Source organism: Octopus sinensis, linkage group LG5 (genome assembly GCF_006345805.1).
Source record: "Octopus sinensis linkage group LG5, ASM634580v1, whole genome shotgun sequence".
In the NCBI taxonomy this organism is placed as follows: Eukaryota; Metazoa; Mollusca; class Cephalopoda; order Octopoda; family Octopodidae; genus Octopus; species Octopus sinensis.
Genome location: NC_043001.1, coordinates 27,207,982 through 27,232,157, shown reverse-complemented (window position 1 = coordinate 27,232,157; position 24,176 = coordinate 27,207,982). Strand labels below are relative to the sequence as shown.

The 24,176-nt window shown below is 36.5% G+C and overlaps 1 protein-coding gene across 1 annotated transcript in view; it reads right to left on the bottom strand.

The window, feature by feature from the left end:
• LOC115211767 overlaps window positions 1–8,541 on the bottom strand; it is a 163,255-nt gene extending 154,714 nt beyond the window's left edge. Inside the window, exons 1-2 of the mRNA XM_036503266.1 lie at window positions 8,407–8,541; window positions 1,396–1,570 (exon numbers count right to left, since the gene is read on the bottom strand). Coding sequence (XP_036359159.1) covers window positions 1,396–1,510 — 115 coding nt within the window. The 5' untranslated portion in view covers window positions 1,511–1,570; window positions 8,407–8,541. The remainder of the gene's footprint in view (window positions 1–1,395; window positions 1,571–8,406) is intronic.
• Between the last annotated feature and the right edge of the window lie 15,635 nt (window positions 8,542–24,176).

Genomic DNA, 24,176 nt, shown 5'->3' with positions numbered 1-24,176 from the left:
AGCATATGGCAGTCAGCAGGCAGTAGTAGAACCAGAAAAAGGCAGTAGTATTGGGTTGTTCCAGAAGTTCGTGCCAATTTATAGTAGCTTACCTTTTGACTTATCCTCCCAGGCACCTCAATTCTGGAAAGAGGGTATTTTCAAGTTAAAGGAAAGGTGGAGACGCATTGTGCAACAAAATGGTTCATATGTGGTTGATTAAAAATGTAATGGCAAGTATTTATTGACCTTTTTCTTTCCTTTAAAAATCGGCACGAGCTTTCCGGACAACCCAATAGAATCAGCTGCAGGCCAGAGTGCTGGTACAACACAAGAACAATGGACAGTGGCAGCAGCAACACACCATGACCAGCTAATATCTGTAGCGTACGCTTGAGGGAAATTCCTCTCTCCCTGTTATATATGGACGTAGTAGATAACAGCTAGCCTTCAGCTGCCCTTTTGGAACCTGTTGTGTCCACTACTCTGATTTGTTAGTATTGGCACAACTCGTCTCTTGCTCTATTGTGCGCCAACTGGCAACCCAACCAATTGCAGCCTTCTGATAAGGCCACGTGATACAATCTCTTCTAAACCTCTGGTGAGCTGACTGCACCCTATAAAACTCTAGCTTCACATTGAGTCGAGGTCTTTCGGTTCCAGACCCTTTAAGGTCTAGCCACTGACCACACAGGACACAGCCAGTTCCAGCGACAACACAACAGCAGCCACATGGAGACTCACCAATTTTGTCCAGCAGCATTCAGGACCTCTATCTCTGTCACTACCATTCACCCTAACATCAACATCATCCCTCTACGTACACAGCAACAAGCAATGCTCTCACAGGTTCCAACACTGCACTGTTTGTGAATCACTTCACCATGGTTAACAGCAAATACAACCTGCGAGAACTTCCTGTACCAAGTGACCGGCAGCAGCATCATAGTCACAACTTCACGTATGACATGTACCTCAACAGACTCTGCATTACTGTCACAACTTCTTGATACAGCATTTCAACTATCGTGTACCTTGACTACGAACTGGTATTTATCATCCTTGTATCTGAACATTCTTCTAAAGTCATATTATAGACTCTTTCAATGCTCTGTACTTATCGCACACACATACATCCATGTTTGTACACACACACTTTGTTCTCATGACGGCCTGTCTATTATCATGCATATATGACACACACACACATGTTAACATATAAATAAAATCTTCTCTTAAACATTCTACCCATTGTGTCTCTCTTTTCCTTCTGGCACATATATGCATTTATTCTTTTCATATTTATTGTATCGACCATGTGATGTGCAAAGGAGCCATTCTCGTCAACTGACTTTGCATGGTCGTTTACATTCTTATTCTAAAAATGATTTCGTTAATTTTTCTTCTGAGACTTACCAGGGTTCGGTTTACATATAACTCCAGCAGCTTCATCCTTTTTACAGTCATGCTCAGTATCATATGAACAATATTGCAAAGCACTTTCATCTCCTTTACAGTCGGTATTATCCATGAGAAAGTCTTCTGATTCTGCCAACCATATCTTGAATTTCCTGTAGCTACTTCAGCACCCCTAAAAAATAATGAAATAGACATATATCCATATATTTATATATATATATATATATATATATATATATATATATATATATATATATATATATATATATATATATATATATATATATATGTATATATATATATGTATATATATATATATATGTATATATATATATATATAGAAAATAGTAAAAAGTGTAAAAACTACAGAAGGCTTGTTTTAAAAGGTTAAAAAATATATATTTGAGTCATTATGTCAGAAGAATGTTATAAATTTTTTTCATACAGTGACATAGTTTTTGAAGAAATTACCGGTTTCATGTTTAACTTTTCAAATTTCTCAAAACATTGTGTTATGATTTCGTTAAGAAGTGTAAAGAAGAGTTCCAGGTAAGGGGAGGTAATAAGTGATTTCTTCCGGTGTAAGGGAGATAATCGCTTTATATTTCTTGCCTTTTTTTAATGGGGTGAGTTTCTCCGTATAAGAATGTTAGAGTGGTTAAGTTTGGGCTTATATTTTTCAATGAAGAATGTTTCCTTGTTTAGTCTAATTTGTGTTGGTGTTCCAATAGCACATTGATAAAATGGAAAGATTAAAAATTGTGGTAGTAGTTGCTTTGCGCATTTCTCAATATGCTCACTAAAGGGTATCATTCTGTATTCTGGGAATGCAATCTGTTGTCGATGCAGTGTGCATCTACGTCTGAGTGATAGTCCCATGGACCCCACGTAGTTTTGGTGGCAGCTCAAGCATCTTATGACATAAATTATGTTTTCAGAGGCACAAGTAAAATTAGATTTGATCTTGAATTTTTGTCCCTCTTTGAAGAGGAATTCTGATCCTTCTAGAAGGTTTGGGCATGTTGCACAGTTTGGTCTACCACATTTTTTTACTTTTGCATCCGTAATTTCAGAAAGCAATTTTGCCTTTGTGAGAATCTTTTTAAGTGATTTAGGTTGTTTGTAGCTTTTAATGATTTTATGTGTGTTTAGAATTTCCTTTAATTTGGGGTCCTTATGAAGTATTGGTAAATTCTGGGTGATGATGGTGAAGGCTTCTTTGTTTCTGGGGTTGTATGTGGATATGTAAGGTAGTATTTTCGGGGAAGGTGTGTTGTTGTGTTGAACTTTTCTCAAAGTTTCTATGTCGATTTCTGTTGCACGACTGATCCCATCCTCTATGAGTTGAGCTGGGTAGTGTCTGTCAATTAGGGTGTTTTTGAGTTCTTGTAGTCTAAAGTTCCTGGTATTCTGTTCTGACACTATTGTGCATATCCTTCTTGCAAGGTTGAAAGGGATGTTTGTTTTAGTGTGTCTTGGGTGGCATGAATCAAAAAGTAGGTATTGTTTGGCGTCTGTGGCTTTGTAAAAAATGTCTGTTTCTATTTTAAGGTTAATTTTTTAAATTAGTATATCTAAGAATGGGAGCTCCTTTTGGTTGTATTCCATTGTGAACTGTATATTTGGGTTGATGCTGTTCAATAGGTTTTTGAATTTTAGGAGTTTATCTGTGTTTTCATTCCAGAGTATAAAACAATCGTCCAGGAATCGTTTCCAATTCTCTTTTATGTATTGAGAGAGGGGGTTTCCAAAGGTTGATAAAGATTCCTGGTAAATAATTATTTCCAGGTAGCCCATTGTTAGGTTCGCAATGACTGGTGCTGCCCTTGTACCCATAGCAATTCCGGATTTTTGATGGTAAAATGTATTGTCAAACATGAAGTGGTTATTATGTAGGATGAATTCAACCGATTTAGTAATGAATTCTTTACTGATCCTTTTTGGTATTTCTGCCAGAAATTGGTCCAGCCAGAACTGTATTGCCTCTAGTCCATAATTATGAGGAATACTGGTATATAAATTAACTACATCAAATGAAACCATGATTGTTTCTTCCTTGGCTTTTTTTGGAAGGTGGTTTAAAATATCCAAGTCATCTCTGATATGGCTATCGATATGTTTAAGGAAGGGTTTCAGGAGGATGTCCATAAATAGACTTAATCTGTGTGTTTCACAGCCATTCTCATTTTTACATTATTTCTTTTTGAGAGTTCGTCTAAGATCAATAATACCTGTTGGAAACTCTTTATTTCTTTATTTATGCACTCTTTTCACCTTGAGTGTTTGTGTGCTTTTTTGAGAGCCCTTTTCTGTAACTTGATGCCAATTTTCTTCATAGCAGTAGTATCTGTTGAATATAAAAGATGGCCTTAATGCGATTAAATCTGTCTCAGTTTCAAGGAGAAGCTGCTTCAGAGTATAATCATGTATTTTGATCATACAGTGATTTGGTTTGGTGTTCTGAAACTTTGATCAAACAAGACGTGAAAATTTTAGCATTTTCAAGTAGATTTGGGAATTTTCCAGTGGGAAAAATGCATTTCTTGTAAAAATCAACGATTGATTATGAAGAAAATTTTGATCTTAAGAAATCATCACACTGAAAATCTATAAGTTCAAGTTGGAACTTTTCAGGGACATTCTCAATATCTACATCAAAAGGAGTGTCAAATACCTTAGGTAGGTTCTCACATTTTCAAAAATCATCAAAATGTGTCAAAAAATCGGCCTTCAATTTCTGAATGCTGTGGACAAATACATCAGAACCAATGTTTATGTGCTAGTTGAGATACATAAAATGAGAGTAATTCCCGTTTTTGGTTGTGACTCTCAAATTTTTGGTTCCCATTCAAATGCGGTAACATATCCAAACATTTGAAATAAGACCTTATTCCATCCTTGCAGTTCAAGATTCAGTGAGTTCATATGCATTGTTATGTCAGCTTGGAATGCTAGCTTAACAACCCATTGTGGATTCCTTAAGAAAGAGGTATCATAGTCTTTGCTCTCCAAAAATAAAGCAACCTCCTCTCTCAGTGAATAAAAATGTGCAAGCATTTTATCTTAGCCAACGAATATTGCAGAAGTAAGTTAGGTCACTATACTCAGCCTCTGTCTGATTAAGGAACTCCTGAACTGGCAGTGATTGAATCTTCTTGATAGGATGAAATTCACTAATTGACAACTTGAATTGGAGTGTCTTCACACACAAAGCATCTTGATGTATAATGCAATGTAGCTTGAATAGTGTCTGTTCTTGAAGTAAAGCTACCACACCTTTTTTCTCACCAATCATTGCTGGTGTTCCATTGGTGGTCACCCCAACCAATTTTGATAAATCTAAGTTAGATTGAATCACCCTGTTCATGAGGCTGTCATATAAATCTGATCAGGTAGTTGTATTTTTCAAAGAAATAACTTGTGCAAATTCTTCCACAATGTTAAAGGTTGGAGTAACAAAAAAAGCAAAAACCACGAGTTGGCAGGTGTCTGTCATATCAGAAATGTCATCTTCATCATCATCATCGTTTAACGTCTGTTTTTCATGCTTGCATGGGTTGGACGGTTTGACCGGGATCTAGGAAGCCAGATGGCTGCACCAGGCTCCAGTCTGATCTGGCAGTGTTTCTACAGCTGGATGCCCTTCCTAACACCAACCACTCTGTGAGTGTAGTGGGTGCTTTTTATGTGTCACCAGCACAAGTGCCAGGTGAGGCTGGCAACGGCCACAATTGGATTGGTGCTTTTTACGTGCCACCGGCATGGAAGCCAGTCTAGGCGGTGCTGGCATCGGCCACGTTTGGATGGTGCTTTTTACATGCCACTGGCATGGAAGCCAGTCAAGGCGGCACTGAGCAATGGAAAAACATTCAAGACTTTGTAACACACCTACCAAACTTCTCCTGACACCGACTGCCATTTTTTCAATTCTTCACGTGACTGTTCTTGAGGACAAACTGATTTCAGAAAATAATTTTTTTTGTCTTTTGTACTATCAGGGCCTGTGTTGGAGTGCTACTGTCTGACATCTCAGTACGTATTGAGCGTGAATCTTTATGGGCGTTTTCACATGGTTACGCAGTGCAATTACTGTCAATTAAATCCAAAAACAAAGGTGTTGAAAAATAAATGGTGATGAAAGTTATTCAGGACTTGCCAAAAATGCTCCATAAGCTGGATTAAAATACTCAGCAAGCTGGAATCGACCTGTGGACCAGGGTTTGCCAGCCCCAGCTATAAAATGACTTTGATAGGACACCAAGTGTACATCCAAAGTAACACCGACTGGATGATACAACTGGGAAGGCAACATGAACAGAGTAAGAAACTGCACTCACTCTCAAAGGAGGCATATAAATAAAGACCAGAGCTTGACCTCCCTAATTATGATGATGATATGGAGGATACATCACCCATTAAGGCAATAAAAACGTGTAAAATGAAAGCCAAACAGAAAAGTTTGAAAGAAATATCAAGACTGTGGTAAGACAAACTGCTGCATTGGAAATACACCAAACAAGCTGGGGAAGCTTAGGTAGATGTAAAAAGAACCCATCAGTGGCTGCAGAGTGTTGGTTTGAAAGCTGAAACAGAAGGATTTATCCTAGCAGATCAGAGTCTCCTCACCTGGAACTATCAAGCTAATGTCACACACAAAGTAGACACAAAGTGTAGTCTGTTATGACAAACTTGAGATTATTGACCACATTGTTGTCAGTTGCTCAGTCCTTGCCCCTAAAAAATATAGAACCAGGCATGATCGAGTTGGCCAATACTTACACTGATAATATATCATCATTATGGTATCCCACACCATAAGAACTGGTATGAAAACCATTCAGAGCCATTCACTGAGAGAGAGAAGGTTACCATCATATGGTATTATAGGATACATATAAACAGATAGGCAAATAAATGATAACAGACCAGACATCGTCATCAAAGATTTAAGATGAAATACATATCTGTTAATTGATATGAGAGTGCCTACTCATAAAAACATCTCAGCAAAGGAATTCGAAAAACTGTCGAAATATAAAGACCTTGAGATTGAAATATCTAGGAAGTGGCAATTAGAAACACAAACCATCCCTGTTATTCTAGGTGCCCTGGGAATGATGAAAAAATGTACTGATAAATTTTTCGACCAGATCCTGGGAAACCAAGAATCTATGAGACTCAAGAAGTTGTTCTGACATCAACTGCCTACATTCCTAGGAAGTTTCTCTCTATCTAATATATCGCTCAGGACATCAAGATAAAACACCTGCTAACTAACTTACCATGCTCTAGCATAGTAGTAGTAGTAGTAGTAGTAACATTAACTGCTTTCTCAGATTTTCCTTGATTATCTGAATTTTGAGGATTGGCATACAATTAATCTAATTACTGGTAAATATTTTGTGAATTTTGAAGAATGAAAAGCCAAGTTGATCCTTTGAGGATTTGAATCCATTAAGTAGAGGAACTAAACTAACAATACTGAATACCACAAGAAATTTAACTTTCACTTTATTGGCATATTAATAATAATAATTATCATTATTTAGCTAAATATATACTGAAGCAGTATACCAAAATAATGGCAGAATATATGGGGATTAACAGGATGTTCAACCTAAAGAAAGTGTACACACACACACACACACACACACACACACACACACACACACAAACACACACACACATATATATATGAAGGCAGCAAGCTGGCAGAAACGTTAGCATGCCGAGCGAAATGCATAGCCGTATTTCGTCTGCCGTTACGTTTTGAGTTCAAATTCCGCCAAGGTCGACTTTGCTTTTCATCCTTTCGGGGTCGATAAATTAAGTACCAGTTATGCACTGGGGTCGATGTAATCAACTTAATCCGTTTGTCTGTCCTTGTTTGTCCCCTCTGTGTTTAGCCCCTAGTGGGTAGTAAAGAAATATATGCATATATATATATATATATATATATATAATAGATCGTTAGTCTATCATATATCCAAAAGAGAAGCATACTCTAAAGCATAGAGCAATAACATATTTATATTCAGTTCATAGAGAGACCAATCATAGAGTGGCCAATGGTTTCACATCTATAAAGTGCATAGCTTTATTGACAATTGTGGAACATGACTGTTTCTACTACTACATAAACCTGATGATTGCATAATGCATGAAGGTAATAATTTTGTCACAATAAATATATAATATTCAATTATCATAATTTTGTAAAATAGTAAAAATTGTAAATAATAAAATGTGAAAATGAGACGAGTTTAGAATTTCAATATATATAAAAAAAGAGTAAAATAAACTACAGAAGGCTTGTGTTATATGGTTAAAGAATATATTTAAATCATTATGTTAGAAAAATGTTATAAAATTTTGTATATAGTAACATAGTTTTACCTATTTAGGTAAAGAAATTTGAGAAATTTGAAAAGAAAATATGAAACCGGTTATTTCTCCAAAAACTATGATACTATATGCAAAATTTTATAACAGTTTTCTAACATAATGATTTAAATATATTCTTTAACCATGTAATACAAGCCTTCTGTCGTTTTTTCACTCTTTTTTGTCTTTTATACATCCAACCATGTGCTTTCACATACCAACTCTCTCACCTATATATATATATATATGTGACCTCGTGTGTACCGTTGGCGATTTTTTTTCCTATGTTTCCGACGAAGAGCTCCGCTCGAAATGTTAAACCCTCCTTCTTTCCTTCTTTCCTGAGCGTCCAATAATACTATATTTGTTCCACGGCCTCGCGTTGTTGTGTTTTTTTGTGCTTTCTTGTTTGGATTAACTATATATATATATATATATATATATATATATATATATATATATATATATATATATATATATATATACATATATATATTAATATATACATCTTAAAGCACATAGAACTGTATCTGGTTACACAGTGAAAGTACAAGGTTAATAAGACTATTGAAATAATGAAAAAATAATATTGTGAAGTCCAATTAAAATATGTCAAGTTCTCACCTGGAAAATCCAAGTTGTTTGCAGGCTACATTAGCATCCTTCATATCCCAGTTGTCATCACAGACATAACCCCAGCTGTTGTTACGGTAAATACTTATCAGACCAGCATTGTAGAAAGAGGTGTTACCAACAAGCCTGCAAAACAAATTTAGTTTGATTTACATTAATATCAACTGTTTTTATTTGTTGTATTTAACTCATTGTATGAATATAACAATGGACCAGGGAGCAAGGACACAAGATAATAGAGTACTGGTTAAGTTGGTTGGGTACTAAGAGCAAGTTGATAGGGTGCTAGCCAAGTTAGTTGGGTGATGACTAAATTGGCAGGTTGTGGATCTTGTCTGTAGTTCCTGTCACTAATATGGACCTGGTCCCATGGTCAATATACATAGCTCTCAATGTCCCAACCTGTAAATTGTAAATTGACAGTGCAACATCAGTTGCCTTGAAATAATAACAATATGCAGGCCACAGGCATGACTTTGTGGTTAAGAAGTATGCATTGTAACCATGTAGCTTTGGGTTCAATACCATTACACAGCACTTTGGGCAAGTGTGTTCTGTTACTGCTCCAAGTCAACCAATGTTTTGCACAAATTTGGATGTGTGTATGTGTGTGTGTGTGTTTATACTTGTCCCTTATCATTGCTTGACAACCAGTGTTGGCTTCTTTATTAAATAAATAAATATTGGGGTTGATTAAACTCTTCAAAGCAGCACTCAAGCATAGCGCACACATATGCACATGTGCACACACATATACACATGCATATGTATGTATGTTCATACATACATACATACGTACATACATACATACATACGTACATACATACATACATACATACATACATACATACATGCATTCATACACAGATTCATACATACAATGGTTTTCCACACAGTTTCCATCAATCAGATTCACTTACAAGGCATTGGTCATCTTGGGGCTACAATGTAAGATGCTTGCTCAAGTTACCTCACAGAAGGATTGAACCTAAAACTACATGGCTGCAAAGTGAGCTTAACTGCACGGACATGACTGAGTATATGTGTTCTTGTGTATGCATGCATATGTGTATTCAAATGTGCGTGTGTGTGTGTGTGTGTGTATCATCATCATCATCATCATCCTCGTTGTTTAACATCCGCTTTCCATGCTGGCATGGGTTGGACGATTTGACTGCTGGATGCCCTTCTTAATGCCAACCACTCCAAGAGTGTAGTGGATGCTTTTACGTGCCACCGGCATGAAGGCCAGTCAGGCGGTACTGGCAACGGCCACACTCAAATGGTGTTTTTTACATGCCATCTGCACAGGAGCCAGTCCAACAGCACTGGCAACGACCTCCCTCGAATATTTTTTCACATGCCACCAGCACAAATGCCAGTAAGGTGACGCTGGTAACAATCACGCTCAAATGGTGCTTTTTACGTGTCACCAGCATGGAAGCCAGTCAGCTGCTCTGGCAACTGACTGGCAACCATCATGCTCAGATGGTGCTCTTAGTGCTCCAGTAGCACACACACACACACAGAACACACACACACACACACACACACACACAGAACACACACACACACACACACACAGAACACACACACACACTCACACACACATACACACACATATCATCATCATCATCATCATCATCATTTAGCGTCCGCTTTCCATGCTAGCATATATATATAAATAGATAGATAGACAGACAGACAGACAGATAGATAGGTATGTGTGCATTTGTGTATATTGAACAACATTAGCCAGAATTAAAAGGTGTTAAAAAAAATCTTTGTAATTTGAAAAATTTATGCTCATTCATCCAGCTACATTGCTGTGACATTGATGTACTTCAACAAATACTCATTAAAAGGCAATCTAAAAACAAAAATAGAAGGTAAACGCAAAAGAATTGAGAGTCCAAATTTCCCAAAAGAAATACCTGATGATTCGCCAATTGACAAGTCACTCAACCCCTTGAGTTGTTGGGGCACTGCAACCATGCAGCATATCTAGGGCATGAAAGCTTGGTGGAGCTCATCCCTCTACAGGCTAAAATCATTGTTACTGGCTGAGTGGACTAGAGCAACATGAAATGAAGTGATTTGCTCAAGAACACAACGCATCACCCGGTCCAAGAATGGAAACCACAATCTTATGATTGTGAGTCCGACACCCTAACCACTAAGCCATGCACCTGATGATTTTGTGAACTTTTCAAAGCTGTAAAAAGGCTGAGAATGTTTTGTCAATCTTACCGGATGTTGCTGTGGCCAAGAGGTTCATAAAAGGCAGCTCTTGCAAAGGTTACATTATTTTCTTCAGTGACAGGTTCAGGTGTAGGCTAAAACAAAATGAAAAGTTTATTATTTTTTATATTTTACACACACACACACACACACACGCATGCACACACACACACACACACACCACACACACACACAGACACACACACACACACACACTGTACTCGTTGCCAACCCTCACCTTACTAGTGGCGTCCCTGTACATGGCTCGCACATCTCTCATTAACCATTCATCTATCCCTAGTTTCCTCATTGACCACCAGATAAGGGATCGGGGGGGACCTTGTCAAAGGCTTTCTCCATGTCAATGAAAGCCAGGTCCAGGGGCTTATCTTTGGCTAGGTATTTCTCCTGCAGCTGCCTTACCATATATATATATATATATATATATATATATATGGAGACGTATGAAATTCTAAAGCATAGAAAACATAGAAACTTATTGAATAACCATATCGAACTAGGTCAAGTTTGTGTCCACGCTAAATTGAAGACTTTAAAATATTTTAAATGATTAGAATATTTGTAACTAGATAGATAGATATTACTTGATTTTTACTAGTATAGCACTGCTTTAAGTAGATAACTAAGAGTTCTCACACTACAGTTATCTTTTTCCTTATATCTGCATCAGTTTTTTTGAGAACAGGGAAATGAATAGTACTTATACGCTGCTTAATTGAGGCTTTATTTAATTTCAAACTCATAATTTTAATTTTTAAATCTTAATTTTAAATCTTAATTTTAATTTTTAATTTTAATTCTTAACTTAATCTAATTTAAGTAGCATAACTTTAATAAAATAAAATGAGTTACTAAAGCCCCATAATTCTATTTCAAAATTAAATAAATAAGGCTACTCCCTCGGTGATAATATGACTATCTTCATTATGATAGACAATTCCCTAACACCTTGTAAATGATCTTCTAAGATTTGACCTGTAGTCCGTCAATGTATGAATAATAACGGCAACTCCTTAAGACAGTAAAATGAATAAAATAAATAAATAAATTTTAATGACTTTTTGATAAGATTATACTTAGATTTTCCTAATGTATTTTCTTTTGATTTTAGCCTTTGACCACTAAACCCCTAAACCCCTGACCGTGTTATCTCTTTAGATTCTCTTTAAATTCATAGCTGCTCTCGACAGCAATAAATTAGCTGTTTTACTGGTCAAAGAATAATATTCTCCTCTAGTTCCTAGATGCCTGTAAATTAAAACCAGACTTGCCGGCTACTAACTCTTCTGTATAACTAGAACCCTCTTTTTTTCTTTTTCTTTTTTTCCCTTCTTTCCCTATTTCTTTCTCTTTTCTCTTTTTTTCTTCTTCTTATTCTCTTTTTCTTTTTTTTCTTTTTCCTTTTCTCTTCTCTTCTAGCCCCCCCCTTTTGCTCCCTCCCCCTTTATTTTCTCTCTTTTCTTCTCTTTCCTTCCCTTTTCTGTTCTTTGCCTCTCCAGAAAGCCCTTCAGCCTTTAAAAGTTAAATAGCTACAGTCTCTTGAAAATAGCAGTAATATGATTAATGTGGCAAATACCTAATCATATAGCAAGAATTGATACCCACCTCATTGTGTTCAACCATTGATAAATTTATCGCCTGTGAATATGAAATTCCTCTTCATTTCTCTGGAAATTTACATCTACACCATTGGAAATTGTGCATCTATACAAAGGATTAATTCACCCTCTCTGTAATACTAATAAGCAGGAATTGAAACCCACCTCGTTGTGATTAGCAATGGATAAATTTGTCGTCTGTGAGTATGTAATCCCTCCTCATATCTCTGGAAGTTCATATGTACACTATGGATTAAGTCACCTTCTCTGTGATGCTATTAAAACTTTTTTAAAATTCTGTGATAAGACTGTACATCATCTTTAAAGAACTTTAATGAACTTTGGAAATCTGTTTATGTTACTTAATTATCTACATTACTTCATGAGTATAGCCTCAACCACTAGGATGTCTAGAGAACTCACATGTATTTTAGCTGATGAGTACGGGACACGTTTATATGCTGCAATTTTTGCAACTTTTAATAAAGCCTGTCCTTGTATGAAACGATTGTACTAAAAACCTATCCATTCTTGTTGCTTTTTTCTCGCTTATAATCACCCCACATTACTGTATTGTTAAAACCGTATAGTTTGTTTTGGTGCATCTAAGTTAGGTACCATATTCAAGTAAATTCATTTAAATTAACTTGAATCTTTATTGCTTTTTGTATATATATATATATATATATATATATATTATATATATATATATATATATATATATACATATATGTATACACACACACACACACACACACACACACATATATATATATATATATATATATATACAGGTATGGTGATGTGAACAAGAAAATAGAACTCAAAATATAAGTATATGTATATTTTATTAATATTTAGCAGAAGTAGCAAAGTAACTCAAGGTCTGAGAGTTTCATAGTTTCATGCATTGACACTTATCAAACTATATATATCTATATACATATGCACATACATACACACCAAGCAGTATGACCTGATACTACTGAATACATTCTGTGTCTGCCATTTTATGTATTTAGTATTCCATTTGCTTATTTCATTATTGTATTAGTAAAGAGATTTACTTCCAATTAAAAAAAGGTTGAATAGAAGTTTATATTTCATAAACTCTAGACAGGATTATTGACTATGCACCAGTCTTAAAAGTATGTAAAACATTTATGTAATGGGTTTAATATTTATTCTTACCGTTGTGTTTGGAGCGGGACCCCTTTTATTACACTGGAATGATAAGAAAAGAAATTAGCAATGAATTCCGGTCTCCAAAATTCAGAAATTCTTTAATATATTAAATATATGTGTGAACATTTGGCTGCATGCTTGTAAATTTATTGGTGTTATTTTGCTTATTTGTTTGCTTGTGTGTGTGTGCTTTTGTTTTAATTACATTTACCAAACTACCAACCATACAACAAGCCCAAAAAACCAATCCTTTTCATTGTGTTACTAAAACTGTATTACTCATAACCAAGACATTTAATTTTCACTGTCTTAGTCAATCAAAATCTACTTTGATAATCAGGATACCTTAGGTAACAGTTTTGGTTTCAAAATATGAAACAGGTGTATACTAAATGAATGTTTCATCATCATCATCATCGATTAACGTCTGTTTTCTGTGCTAGCATGGGTCAGACGGTTCGACTGGGGTCTGGGAAGCCAGGAGGCTGCACCAGGCTCCAGTCTGATTTGGCAGAGTTTCTACAGCCGGATGCTCTTTCTAACGCCAACCACTCCATGAGTGTAGTGGGTGCTTTTTACGTGCCACCGGCACAGGTGCCAGGGGAGCCTGGCAGCGGCCATGATCGGTTGGTGCTTTTTACGTGTCACCGGCACAGAAGCCAGTCAAGGCGGCGCTGGCATCGGTCACGTTCAGATGGTGCTTTTTACGTGCCACCGGCACAGAAGCCAGGCAAGGCAGCGCTTTTCATAATTAATTAGTGATATAAGTTTGGCGGTAAACTCTTGGTGCTCCAAGTCTGTGACTTGGGCTTAGTTTCTGGAAACAGCTGTTTCACTCAGCTGATCCCTTTGGGGAAAGTATGACCATTACAACATCCAGTTACTTCTCTCAGTAGAACCAATCCCTTGTTGAATGTCTCTGATGTATAGGTTTTATTGTGTGTATCACGCCTATCATTTATTAACCCTTTCATTCCCATATTTCTCTTGAAATAAAGTGCCTTTATTACAATTAATTTTGAAAATAATGAAAAAATTAGTAAAATAATTTTGATGGTGTTAAGAAAAAATTAGTAAAATAATTAAGCTGGTGTAAAGAACAAAAATTAACATGATATCTTGACAGAATGTTTTTAGATCACTTTAAAACAGTAAATTTGTATCTTGTGGTTTCAAGCAGGTTGGTATCAAAAGATTTAAGTCCTCAATGAGTTTGTGTGTATTTTTTTATCATAAATTAGTTATCAGAGAAGTACCAGAACTTATTGCTTTGATATGAGTAAACCTTCTTAGACTAAGCAGTAATGATGTGATTGATGAACTTCAGTAGGAAAAATGGGAAAAGGAATTTCAGTAGGTTGAATTTCCAAAGAAGAAAGGATTGAAAAAGTGCTTAGTGTGAGGTCGGGTTGTGGGGAGATACTAAAGGGATTACTATAAGAACAGAAGTGTCATCAGATGGTCTGGGATGAAGATTTTGATGAAAATTTGTAGACAAAGGAAGAAGTGGCTTTTAGTAAACTAAAAGATACAGAGTGGAAAAAAATGCATACTATGAAATAGATGCAGTGTGCTGGTGAATAAGACTTTGCCACTTATTCAAAGGCCTTTGTTTGGATATGATCTCAGATGGCTGTTTGCTTAGCAGAAGTTACATGAACAATATTATAATAATAATTTTGACTCAAGTTTGTCAGTGGGGTCAACTGCTCAGGGCTGAAATTTTTTCAGGTTCTAAAACAAATGTCTAATGTTTATGACATGAGGTTATCTTAAGTGAATAAAGGCATGTGGTCTGCTGGTCAGAGTGTTTGGCCCATGATCATAAGGTCATTGGTTGAATTCCTTACTAAGCAGCACATTGGGCCCTTAAGTAAGGTACTTCACTTTATGTTGCTTCAATCAACTCAGCTATAATGGAGGGTGTCTCTGTCTGCAATTGTATTGAACTACTCTCTGACAGCACCAGTGGTTAAAAATGTAATGTTTATTCATCCACATTGTTCCAAATTAATCAGACATTGTCTCATAGCCTCAACCCCAGGACTTATTCTTTGTAAGCTTGGTACTTATTTTGTCAGTCTCTTTTGCTAAACCACTGGTTTGCAAGGGCATAGACACACCAGCATCGATTGTCAAGTGATGGCAGTGGGGGGGGGGGAACAAACGCAGACACATATACACACACAAATATGTACATGTATACATACAATGGGCTTCTTCCAGTTTCCGTGTACCAGATCCACTCACTGAGGATTTTAGTTGTGTACTGTACATGTGCAAAGAGAGTCTACTGTAGTACTGTTTCCTTGTTATCATGGTGCTGCTAAATGTAATTGAGTTGTTTGTTCTCATTGATGGATGTTTTTGAGATTTCTGTTCATAGAAGCCCTGAAAGTCTGGCATGGGGGGTTTAGATTCATCATTATCATCATCATCATCATCATCATCATCATCATCATTTAACGTCCGTTTTCCATGCTAGCATGGGTTGGACGGTTTGACCAGGGTCTGTGAAGCCAGGAGGCTGCACCAGGCTCCAGTCTGATCTGGCCGTGTTTCTACAGCTGGATGCCCTTCCTAACGCCAACCACTCCGAGAGTGTAGTCACAGGTGCCAGGGGAGGCTGTCAACAACCACGATCGGTTGGTGCTTTTTACATGCCACTGGCACGGGGCAAGAGGTTAAGGAGTGAAGGCTGGTACATAGTATGTGGTTAGAAGTAACGGTTCAATAAGGTACAGAAGTAATAGTATGGAAGACATAATCAAACATTGGAGTATGCTAGAGTTAACAAAGTATGGCTCTGAGGGAAGATGTCAGCCATGGAGATGTCAAACAAGAAAATCCTGGTCCAAGAGATGAGAGATAGAATGAATCCAAATGGAAGTGTTCATCTCAGGTATGTTCACAGAATTCATTGTTGTCAAGAGTAACGAAATATTGCTTTTGGCAATATTGCTGTGTTTGTGCATGTTTATTTGTGTTTGTGTGAGCATGTATGTTACTTGCGTGCTGGTATGTTTCTCATAAGTATTTGCATGTGTAAGCTGTTTATATGTTTGCTATGGGCATATGTTTAACCCTTTCGTTACTGTATTTATTTTGAGATGTTCTGTGTTTCTTTCAATTATTTTAAATATAACAAAGAATTTAGAAAAATAACTTAGTTATCATTAAGCTGGTGTTAGGAACATAAATTGTGACTAAGTTTTGGTGGTATATTTTAATGCAAAACTTATGAAAACAAGACATTTGTACTACAGAGCCAGAGCCAGAGCCAGTTTTGGCCGGGTTGGTAACGAAAGGGTTAAGTGTAGATCAATGTATATTTTTCTTTATAAGTATATTTCCCTATTTGAATGTGTTACTGTGGTTATGTATGGTTAAACAGTTATGTATTAGTGTGCATGTGAACAATATGTATAAATGTGAGTGTTTGTGTCACATTACAAAACTATACTTACTTGTGCTCTTTCTCTTCCTCTCAAACCTCCACACTACAAAGAGACATTTAAAAGTCATAATTACAAAAATGAACAAATTGGGGCACGAATTTCTATTGTCTAAATTTTGTTGTTAATGGTAAATAAAAATAAACTATTTGTGTATTTTGCTGGCTTTTACATGCAAGTAATGAGTAGTAATAAATACAAGATTTGACAAAATCAACAAAAGATTTAATAGCATCATTACTGAATATAAATATCTATACATGCATATTACACACACACACACATTGTGCCACCGATATATATATTGGTGGCATATAAAAAGCACCATTTGAGTGTGGCCTTTGCCAGTACCGCCTGACTGACCCTCATGCCAGTGGCATGTAAAAGCACCCACTACACTCTTGGAGTGGTTGGCATTAAGAACATTAAGGTGTTAGAATTTATCTTCTGACTGAAGATTTTCTTTAAGTTATTTTGATCTGCTAGAGAGTGGGGAGGGATATTCGGTTGAATGGAGACAAAAGAGATTTTCTATTTATAGATATAGGAAAGGGTGAAATAAATTTCAAAAGTTATTCCTGAAGAAGTTAAAGTGGTAGTTATCATTAAGCTAGTGTTAGGATTAATTGTGACTAAGTTTTGTTGGTATATTTTAATGCAAAACTTATGAAAACAAGACATTTGTACTACAGAGCCAGAGCCGGTTTTGGCCAGGTTGTTAAGGCAATCAGATTTTGTATCAAGAAAACTAGGCCAATACTAAATGGTCACAATAACCATCTATATACTACATAGTTATAGAAAATACAGAAGTTCTTTTACACTTATACAAAATCTTCAGTCAGAAGATAAATTCTAACACCTTAATGTTCTTAACATTCAAATCAATATCTCTGTCTGTATATCTACCCTCTTTATAATGTTATCAATTAACATGGAAATAAGTATATGTATTGATGGAAAACCTCTATAAATGGCTGATGATTGCTCAACATTTTAAAACTGTTGTAATACTTACAATGTTTAATAAAATGATGTAGCGTGAAACGATCATACCAAATTACCGAAGATATTCTAGTTGCTTATTTTGATTATAATCACCCCATGGATTTATAAAATTCTGGTGCATCTGACTTAAGTACCATATTCATTTGAATCTAAATTTTGCTGAACTTATATATATATATATATATATATATATATATACGTTTATATATTTGTTGTGCAAGATTTTTTATGTGAAGTCGTGTGTTGAAACAGATATTGTTATATTTCGGAATGGTCATTTTGCCAGTTTAGCCAATAAAAACACATGCACTATATATTTGGTGTTACTTTGCTTCAGTGTTATTTATTTTTTACATTAATCTTAATATTATTTCGGCCAGAGTTCTTTCGTCACACTCCTGTGACCGCATCAGTGGTCCTTTGTTTTCATCTTTCTTATTTGTGTCTCTCCTTACTAACCGTCAGCCATTTTGTATTTCTATTGTATGTCTTCATTTGCGCATGCTTATATCTCTATGTGCGTCTATGTTTATTTAGTGTGCGGGGGTGGGGGGATGCCTGTAATATTTGTATCTTCTGTTTATATACGTTCATGTAATTTGTTTTTGTTGTTGTTTTTGTTTATTCTTATTTTGTTCATGTGTTTACATCCACTTGTTATTATCATTACATATGCTTGTATGTATGTATGTATAACAACAATACTAATAATAATAATAATAAATCGGAAAAAAAAAAATAATAATATAGTTATTTATTTCTATTTGTTTATTTATCTGTGTATTTATTATGTTTTCGGGATCCTCTACCGTCATATGTTGTGGTGTGTGCTAGTGTTCCATTCTAGTTTTCCATTCAGGCTATGTTTATTTTCTATTATGTGTGTAGCTTCTGTAATTTGTCTGATTGTTGCATCTGTTCTATGTGTGGACAATATTTTAATTTCTATGTTGTTGATTCATCCCCCGTGTTCCCGTTCGGTGTGTTGGTACAGAATCGATGAGCTTTTACCTTCCTTGAGTTGTCTCCAATGTCAATTTACCCGCTCTCCTATGCTTCTTGCCGTTTCCCCTACGTATGTCGTTGTCTTGTTACTGCATCGTCTCTCTATACATCTTATACTATAGACTACATTTCTGGCTTTACAGTTTGTTTGTGGGCTAAATCTACATACAGTACAGTACTTATCCGTACAGGGGGTTCTACTAAAAGGATAGGTTCTACCAATTATAGATTTGATAGGGTTGCCTGGCTTTTCAACAACCTTAATCCTTAGCTTAAGTTTGTCTAGGGTCCTTCTAAAGCGGTACGCCAGTTCACCTCCAGGGGTGGTGTCAACGAACATGACACTCTGGTATTTATGGCTATCATACCAAGAGTTGGCCTTCCCTATTTTCTTTTTTGTCCTTTCTATAGTGTTCCATGACTTGTTCCTATAGAGTGGGCAAATCCCATTCCTATCATTACATAATATATTATCAAATTTCTTCATGGCTCCTTTGTATACTCTGATCCTTTCTTTATGGCTGTAACCTGAGAACTGCATGCGGTGAATGAAATATTGTATGTGTCTCTTTAACTCTGTAGGCTCGCACATGCGTGACACATTCCTCATTATTCTGACGAAATAAGATTAAGATTAATGTAAAAAATAAATAACACTGAAGCAAAGTAACACCAAATATATAGTGCATGTGATTTTATTGGCTAAACTGGCAAAATGACCATTCCGAAATATAACAATATATATATATATATATATATATATATATATATATATATGTATGTTGTATGTATGTATGTATGTATGTATGTATGTATGTATGTATGCATGCATGCATGTATGTATGTATGTATGTATGCATGTGTGTATGTGTTTTTATGTTTGTGTTTGTCTCCCAACAGTTTGACAGCTAGTGTTGATTTGTTTACATATCCATAACTTATCTGTTCAGCAAAAGAGACCAATAAAATAAGTATCAAACTTTAAAACAAAAAAATAAATGAATAAATAGTTAGTAGTGTCAATTTATTTGACGAAATACTTCAAGGTAGTGCCCCAGCATGGCTGCACACCAATGTCAAAACAAGTAAAAAATAAAAATATAAAAAGATTTCAAAATCTCTCTATATATAAAGGGCAAAATGTCTGTGTGCATGTCCTTTATACAAATCCACAATTTTTCAGTTAGAGGGCTCGCACTTTCTATGGTCATTTAAAACCATTCAAGGGTGGTCGTGCACATCTTTACATTTCCCCAGTCACCCCACAAGGCCATTAAAATATCAATAGAAGTGACTCTTTTGTGAATTTTCTATCCAAAACCCAATTAAAATGCCCGAAACTTGATACGCCAATTGAATGCCAGCTAGCTGTATGTGATTGCCGGGTCATAGTGCTAGTCTTCCATATAATATTTGGTACCTTAAAATACAGTAAAGCAAAATTTACTTAAATTCACTAAAGAATACCACATTAATATTACAAGTTGTTTCATGTTAAAAGAATAAACTTATTGTATGTGTGCTCAGGTGCACTACATATTTCTCCTTACTCGTTTGTTATTGGGGCTGCGATTCTCTTTCATGCACTGCAAAGACAAAATATAAAGGAACAATGAGTTTTGGTAGTCAGAATAAATATATACATTAAATAATGGTTTCAAATTTTGGCACAAGGCCAGTAATTTCAGGGATGGGGATTAGTCAATTAATCAACCCCTGTGATCAACTTGTACTCATTTTATTAATCCTGAAAGGATGGAAGGCAAAATCGACCTTGGCAGAATTTGAACTCAGAACGTAAAGATAGAAAAAATGCAAACAATTCTGCCAGTTAACCAACTTATATACATTAAATATTAACAGTGTGCATGCTTGTGTGCATGCATGGGTTGTATATTTGTATTCATATATGCAAGAATACATTTTGTTTATGCATGTGCGTATGTTGTTTGTTATATATGTGTGTAGTCCTGTCTCAGACTGCAAACTGCATCCAGTAGTGGGACTGACTCTGGTTTGGGAGTTCCAGTGTTTTGGTGAATGTGGAATCACCTCTTAGTCACTACTGTTACCAGGTCAACTTTAACCCGGAGACGAAGCATCTGTCAGGGTTACAGTTATTGGTTAATTAACATATTAGGGCCCTAGCTACTAATGCATGCCCGTGCTGACTGGATCTGGCAGACACTGTAGAAAAAATCTCATGGTCGAATGAAGAGGTAAGTGGCTGCAGCAATGCGTTGTGGGGCACAGAGAACCAGATGAGGCAAAAGATATCTTGGTTATCCATTGCATCCAACTCCATCCCCAACTGAATTGATCTGATCTTGTTACTGGATTAAAGATGGTCATGGAGGAGAGAATGGAGCTGACAGTATACAACAATTTAAGGCGGCGAGCTGGCAGAATCGTTAGCACACCAGGTGAAATGCATAGCCATATTTCGTCTGCTGTTACATTCGGAGTTCAAATTCTGCTGAGGTCGATTTTGCTTTTCATTCTTTCGGAGTCGATAAATTAAGTACCAGTTACGCACTGGGGTCAATGTAATCGACTTAATCCGTCTGTCTGTCCTTGTTTCTCCTCTCTGTGTTTAGCCCCTTGTGGGTAGTAAAGAAATAAGTATGCAACTCTTCTTCACTTTAAACCAAGTCACTGCACAAGTCATCAGTCATCCCTGAAGATGACTAGATGGTCCACGTCACACTGGAAGATGAACATGACGCTATATATATGTGTGTGTGGTTACATGTATGTGTCCACTTGTATTTGTACATAGAAATGCTTGTGTGTAATTTGCTTTTTAGTCTGGAGGTGTGCGTACTTGCTTGTACTTGTTTGTTTGTATGTTGTATGTGTGTGGAGGTGCATGGCTTAGTGGTTAGGGTGTCAGCATCATGATCGTAAGACTGTGGTTTCGATTCCTGGACCAGGCGATGCGTTGTGTTCTTGAGTAAAACATTTCATTTCATGTTCCTCCAGTCCACTCAGCTGGCAAAAATGAGTAACACTGCAATGGACTGACGTCCCGTCCAGCTGGGGAACACATACACCATTGAAACCAGAAAACCGGGCCCATGAGCCTGGCTAGGCTTTAAAAGGGCACATTTATTTTATTTATTATGTTGTATGTGCATCATAAGATTAAGTGTGAATATCTGCATGTGTGTATGTGTGTGGATGAGTGCCTGCAACAGATAAAGGAATATAACTCAACACTTACTTTTGCTTTTTCCCTTCCTTTCAAACGTGAGCACTAAAAAATAAAAAATAGATATGCTTAATTACTAATATTCAAATATTTATTCAATATATTACATGTCACCTACTTATCTGTATACCATTTTATTAGCTATTTTCTCCAAGCACAGACACAAGGCACATGTATATATGTTTGTGTATATAAATTGACAATATATGTACAAATATATATGTCCTGCCGGCATGGGAAGCAGATGTTAAACGATGATGATGATGATGATGATGATGGTGATATATATTACCTTCGAAATGCGGAGTAGATGAAACAAGGACAACTGAAGAAGGGGAATATTCCTTGTGTTGTATGTCTTGTTTTTTTTTCGTTGTTTGAAAAAAAGTTTGTATCTATGTTTTTGCTTTTATGTTTTCATTTCTCATTGTGTTCCATGTCACGTTTTTTTGATGTCCTGTACCCATATATGCATGTAATGAATCAACCTGTCTATTTACCTTTCTCTGCAGTTATTGATGTTGCTGTATCTGGGAGGGTCATTATATCAGTAATAAGCTCATGCACTGGAGTGTGTTTGGTTTTGGTATAAAAAGTTACAATACGCTTTTACTCTTTTACTTGTTGCAGTCATTTGACTGTGGTCATGCTGGAGCACCACCTTTAGTCGAGCATATCAAGCCCAGAACTTATTCTATCAGTCGCTTTTGCCAAACCGCTAAGTTATGGGGGTGTAAGCACACCAGCATTGGTTGTCAAGCGATGTTGGTGAGACAAACACAGACACACAAGCATATATACACATACATACATACATACATACATATATATATATATATATATATATATATATATGTGTGTGTGTGTATAAATATATATATATGAGACTTTTGGAAATATGCTGTGCTTGAGAAGACCCGGCAAGCCAAATGAGACCATAACCTCATGGCCTATGCCAGGGGCGTAACCAGTCCACTTATGCGTACCTTCCCTTCATTGGACACTAAACTCTGCTTGCGAAGACCTGTTGAGGCAAGGGAAATCAAAATCAAAATCAAATTTGATGACTGGCATCCGTGCTAGCGGGGTACAAAGAGCACCATACGAGTGTGATCGTTGACAGAGCGGCTAACCGGCTTCTGTGCCAGTGCCACATAAAAGACACCATTCGAGTGTGATCATTACCAGTGTCACCTTACTGGCACTTGTGCCTCGTGCTAGTAGGGTGCTAAGAGCACCATCCAAGCGTGATCGTTGCCAGTGCGGTTAACTGGCTTCTGTGCCAGTGACATGTAAAAGGCACCATTCGAGCGTGATCATTACCAGCGTCACCTTACTGGCACATGTGCTGGTGGCATGTGTAAAAAGATTCGTTACCAACATTGCTTTACTGGCACCTGTGCCGGTGGCACATGTAAAAAGATTTGTGCGAGGTTGTTGCCAGTACCACCTGACTGGCCCCTGTGCCAGTGGCACGTAAAAGCACCCACTACACTCTCGGAGTGGTTGGTATTAGGAAGGGCATCCAGCTGTAGAAACTCTGCTAGATCAAGATTGGAGTCTGGTGCAGCCATCTGGTTCGCCAGCCCTCATTCAAATCGTCCAACCCATGCTAGCATGGAAAACAGATGTTAAATGATGATGATGATGATACATATATACGACGGGCTTCTTTCAGTTTCTGTCTACCAGATCCACTCACAAGGCTTTGGTCGGCCCAAGGCTAGAGTAGAAAACACTTGCCCAAGGTGTCACGCTGTGGGACTGAATCCAGAACCATGTGGTTGCTAAGCAAGCTATTTACCACACAGCCACTCCTGCGCCTATAAATAAAAATCTATTCTAACAGTCCAAATCAAGAATCTTGCAAATCAAATATACAAAAGGAAATACATTGATCTAAACTTTCTTCTATCTGCTTAGCTATCCAGCATCTATTCATCTAACCACCACAACTCCATTTAGCTATCTATCTATCAATATATCTACTGATCTGAAGGCAATGAGCTGGCAGAAGCATTAGCATACCAGGTAAAA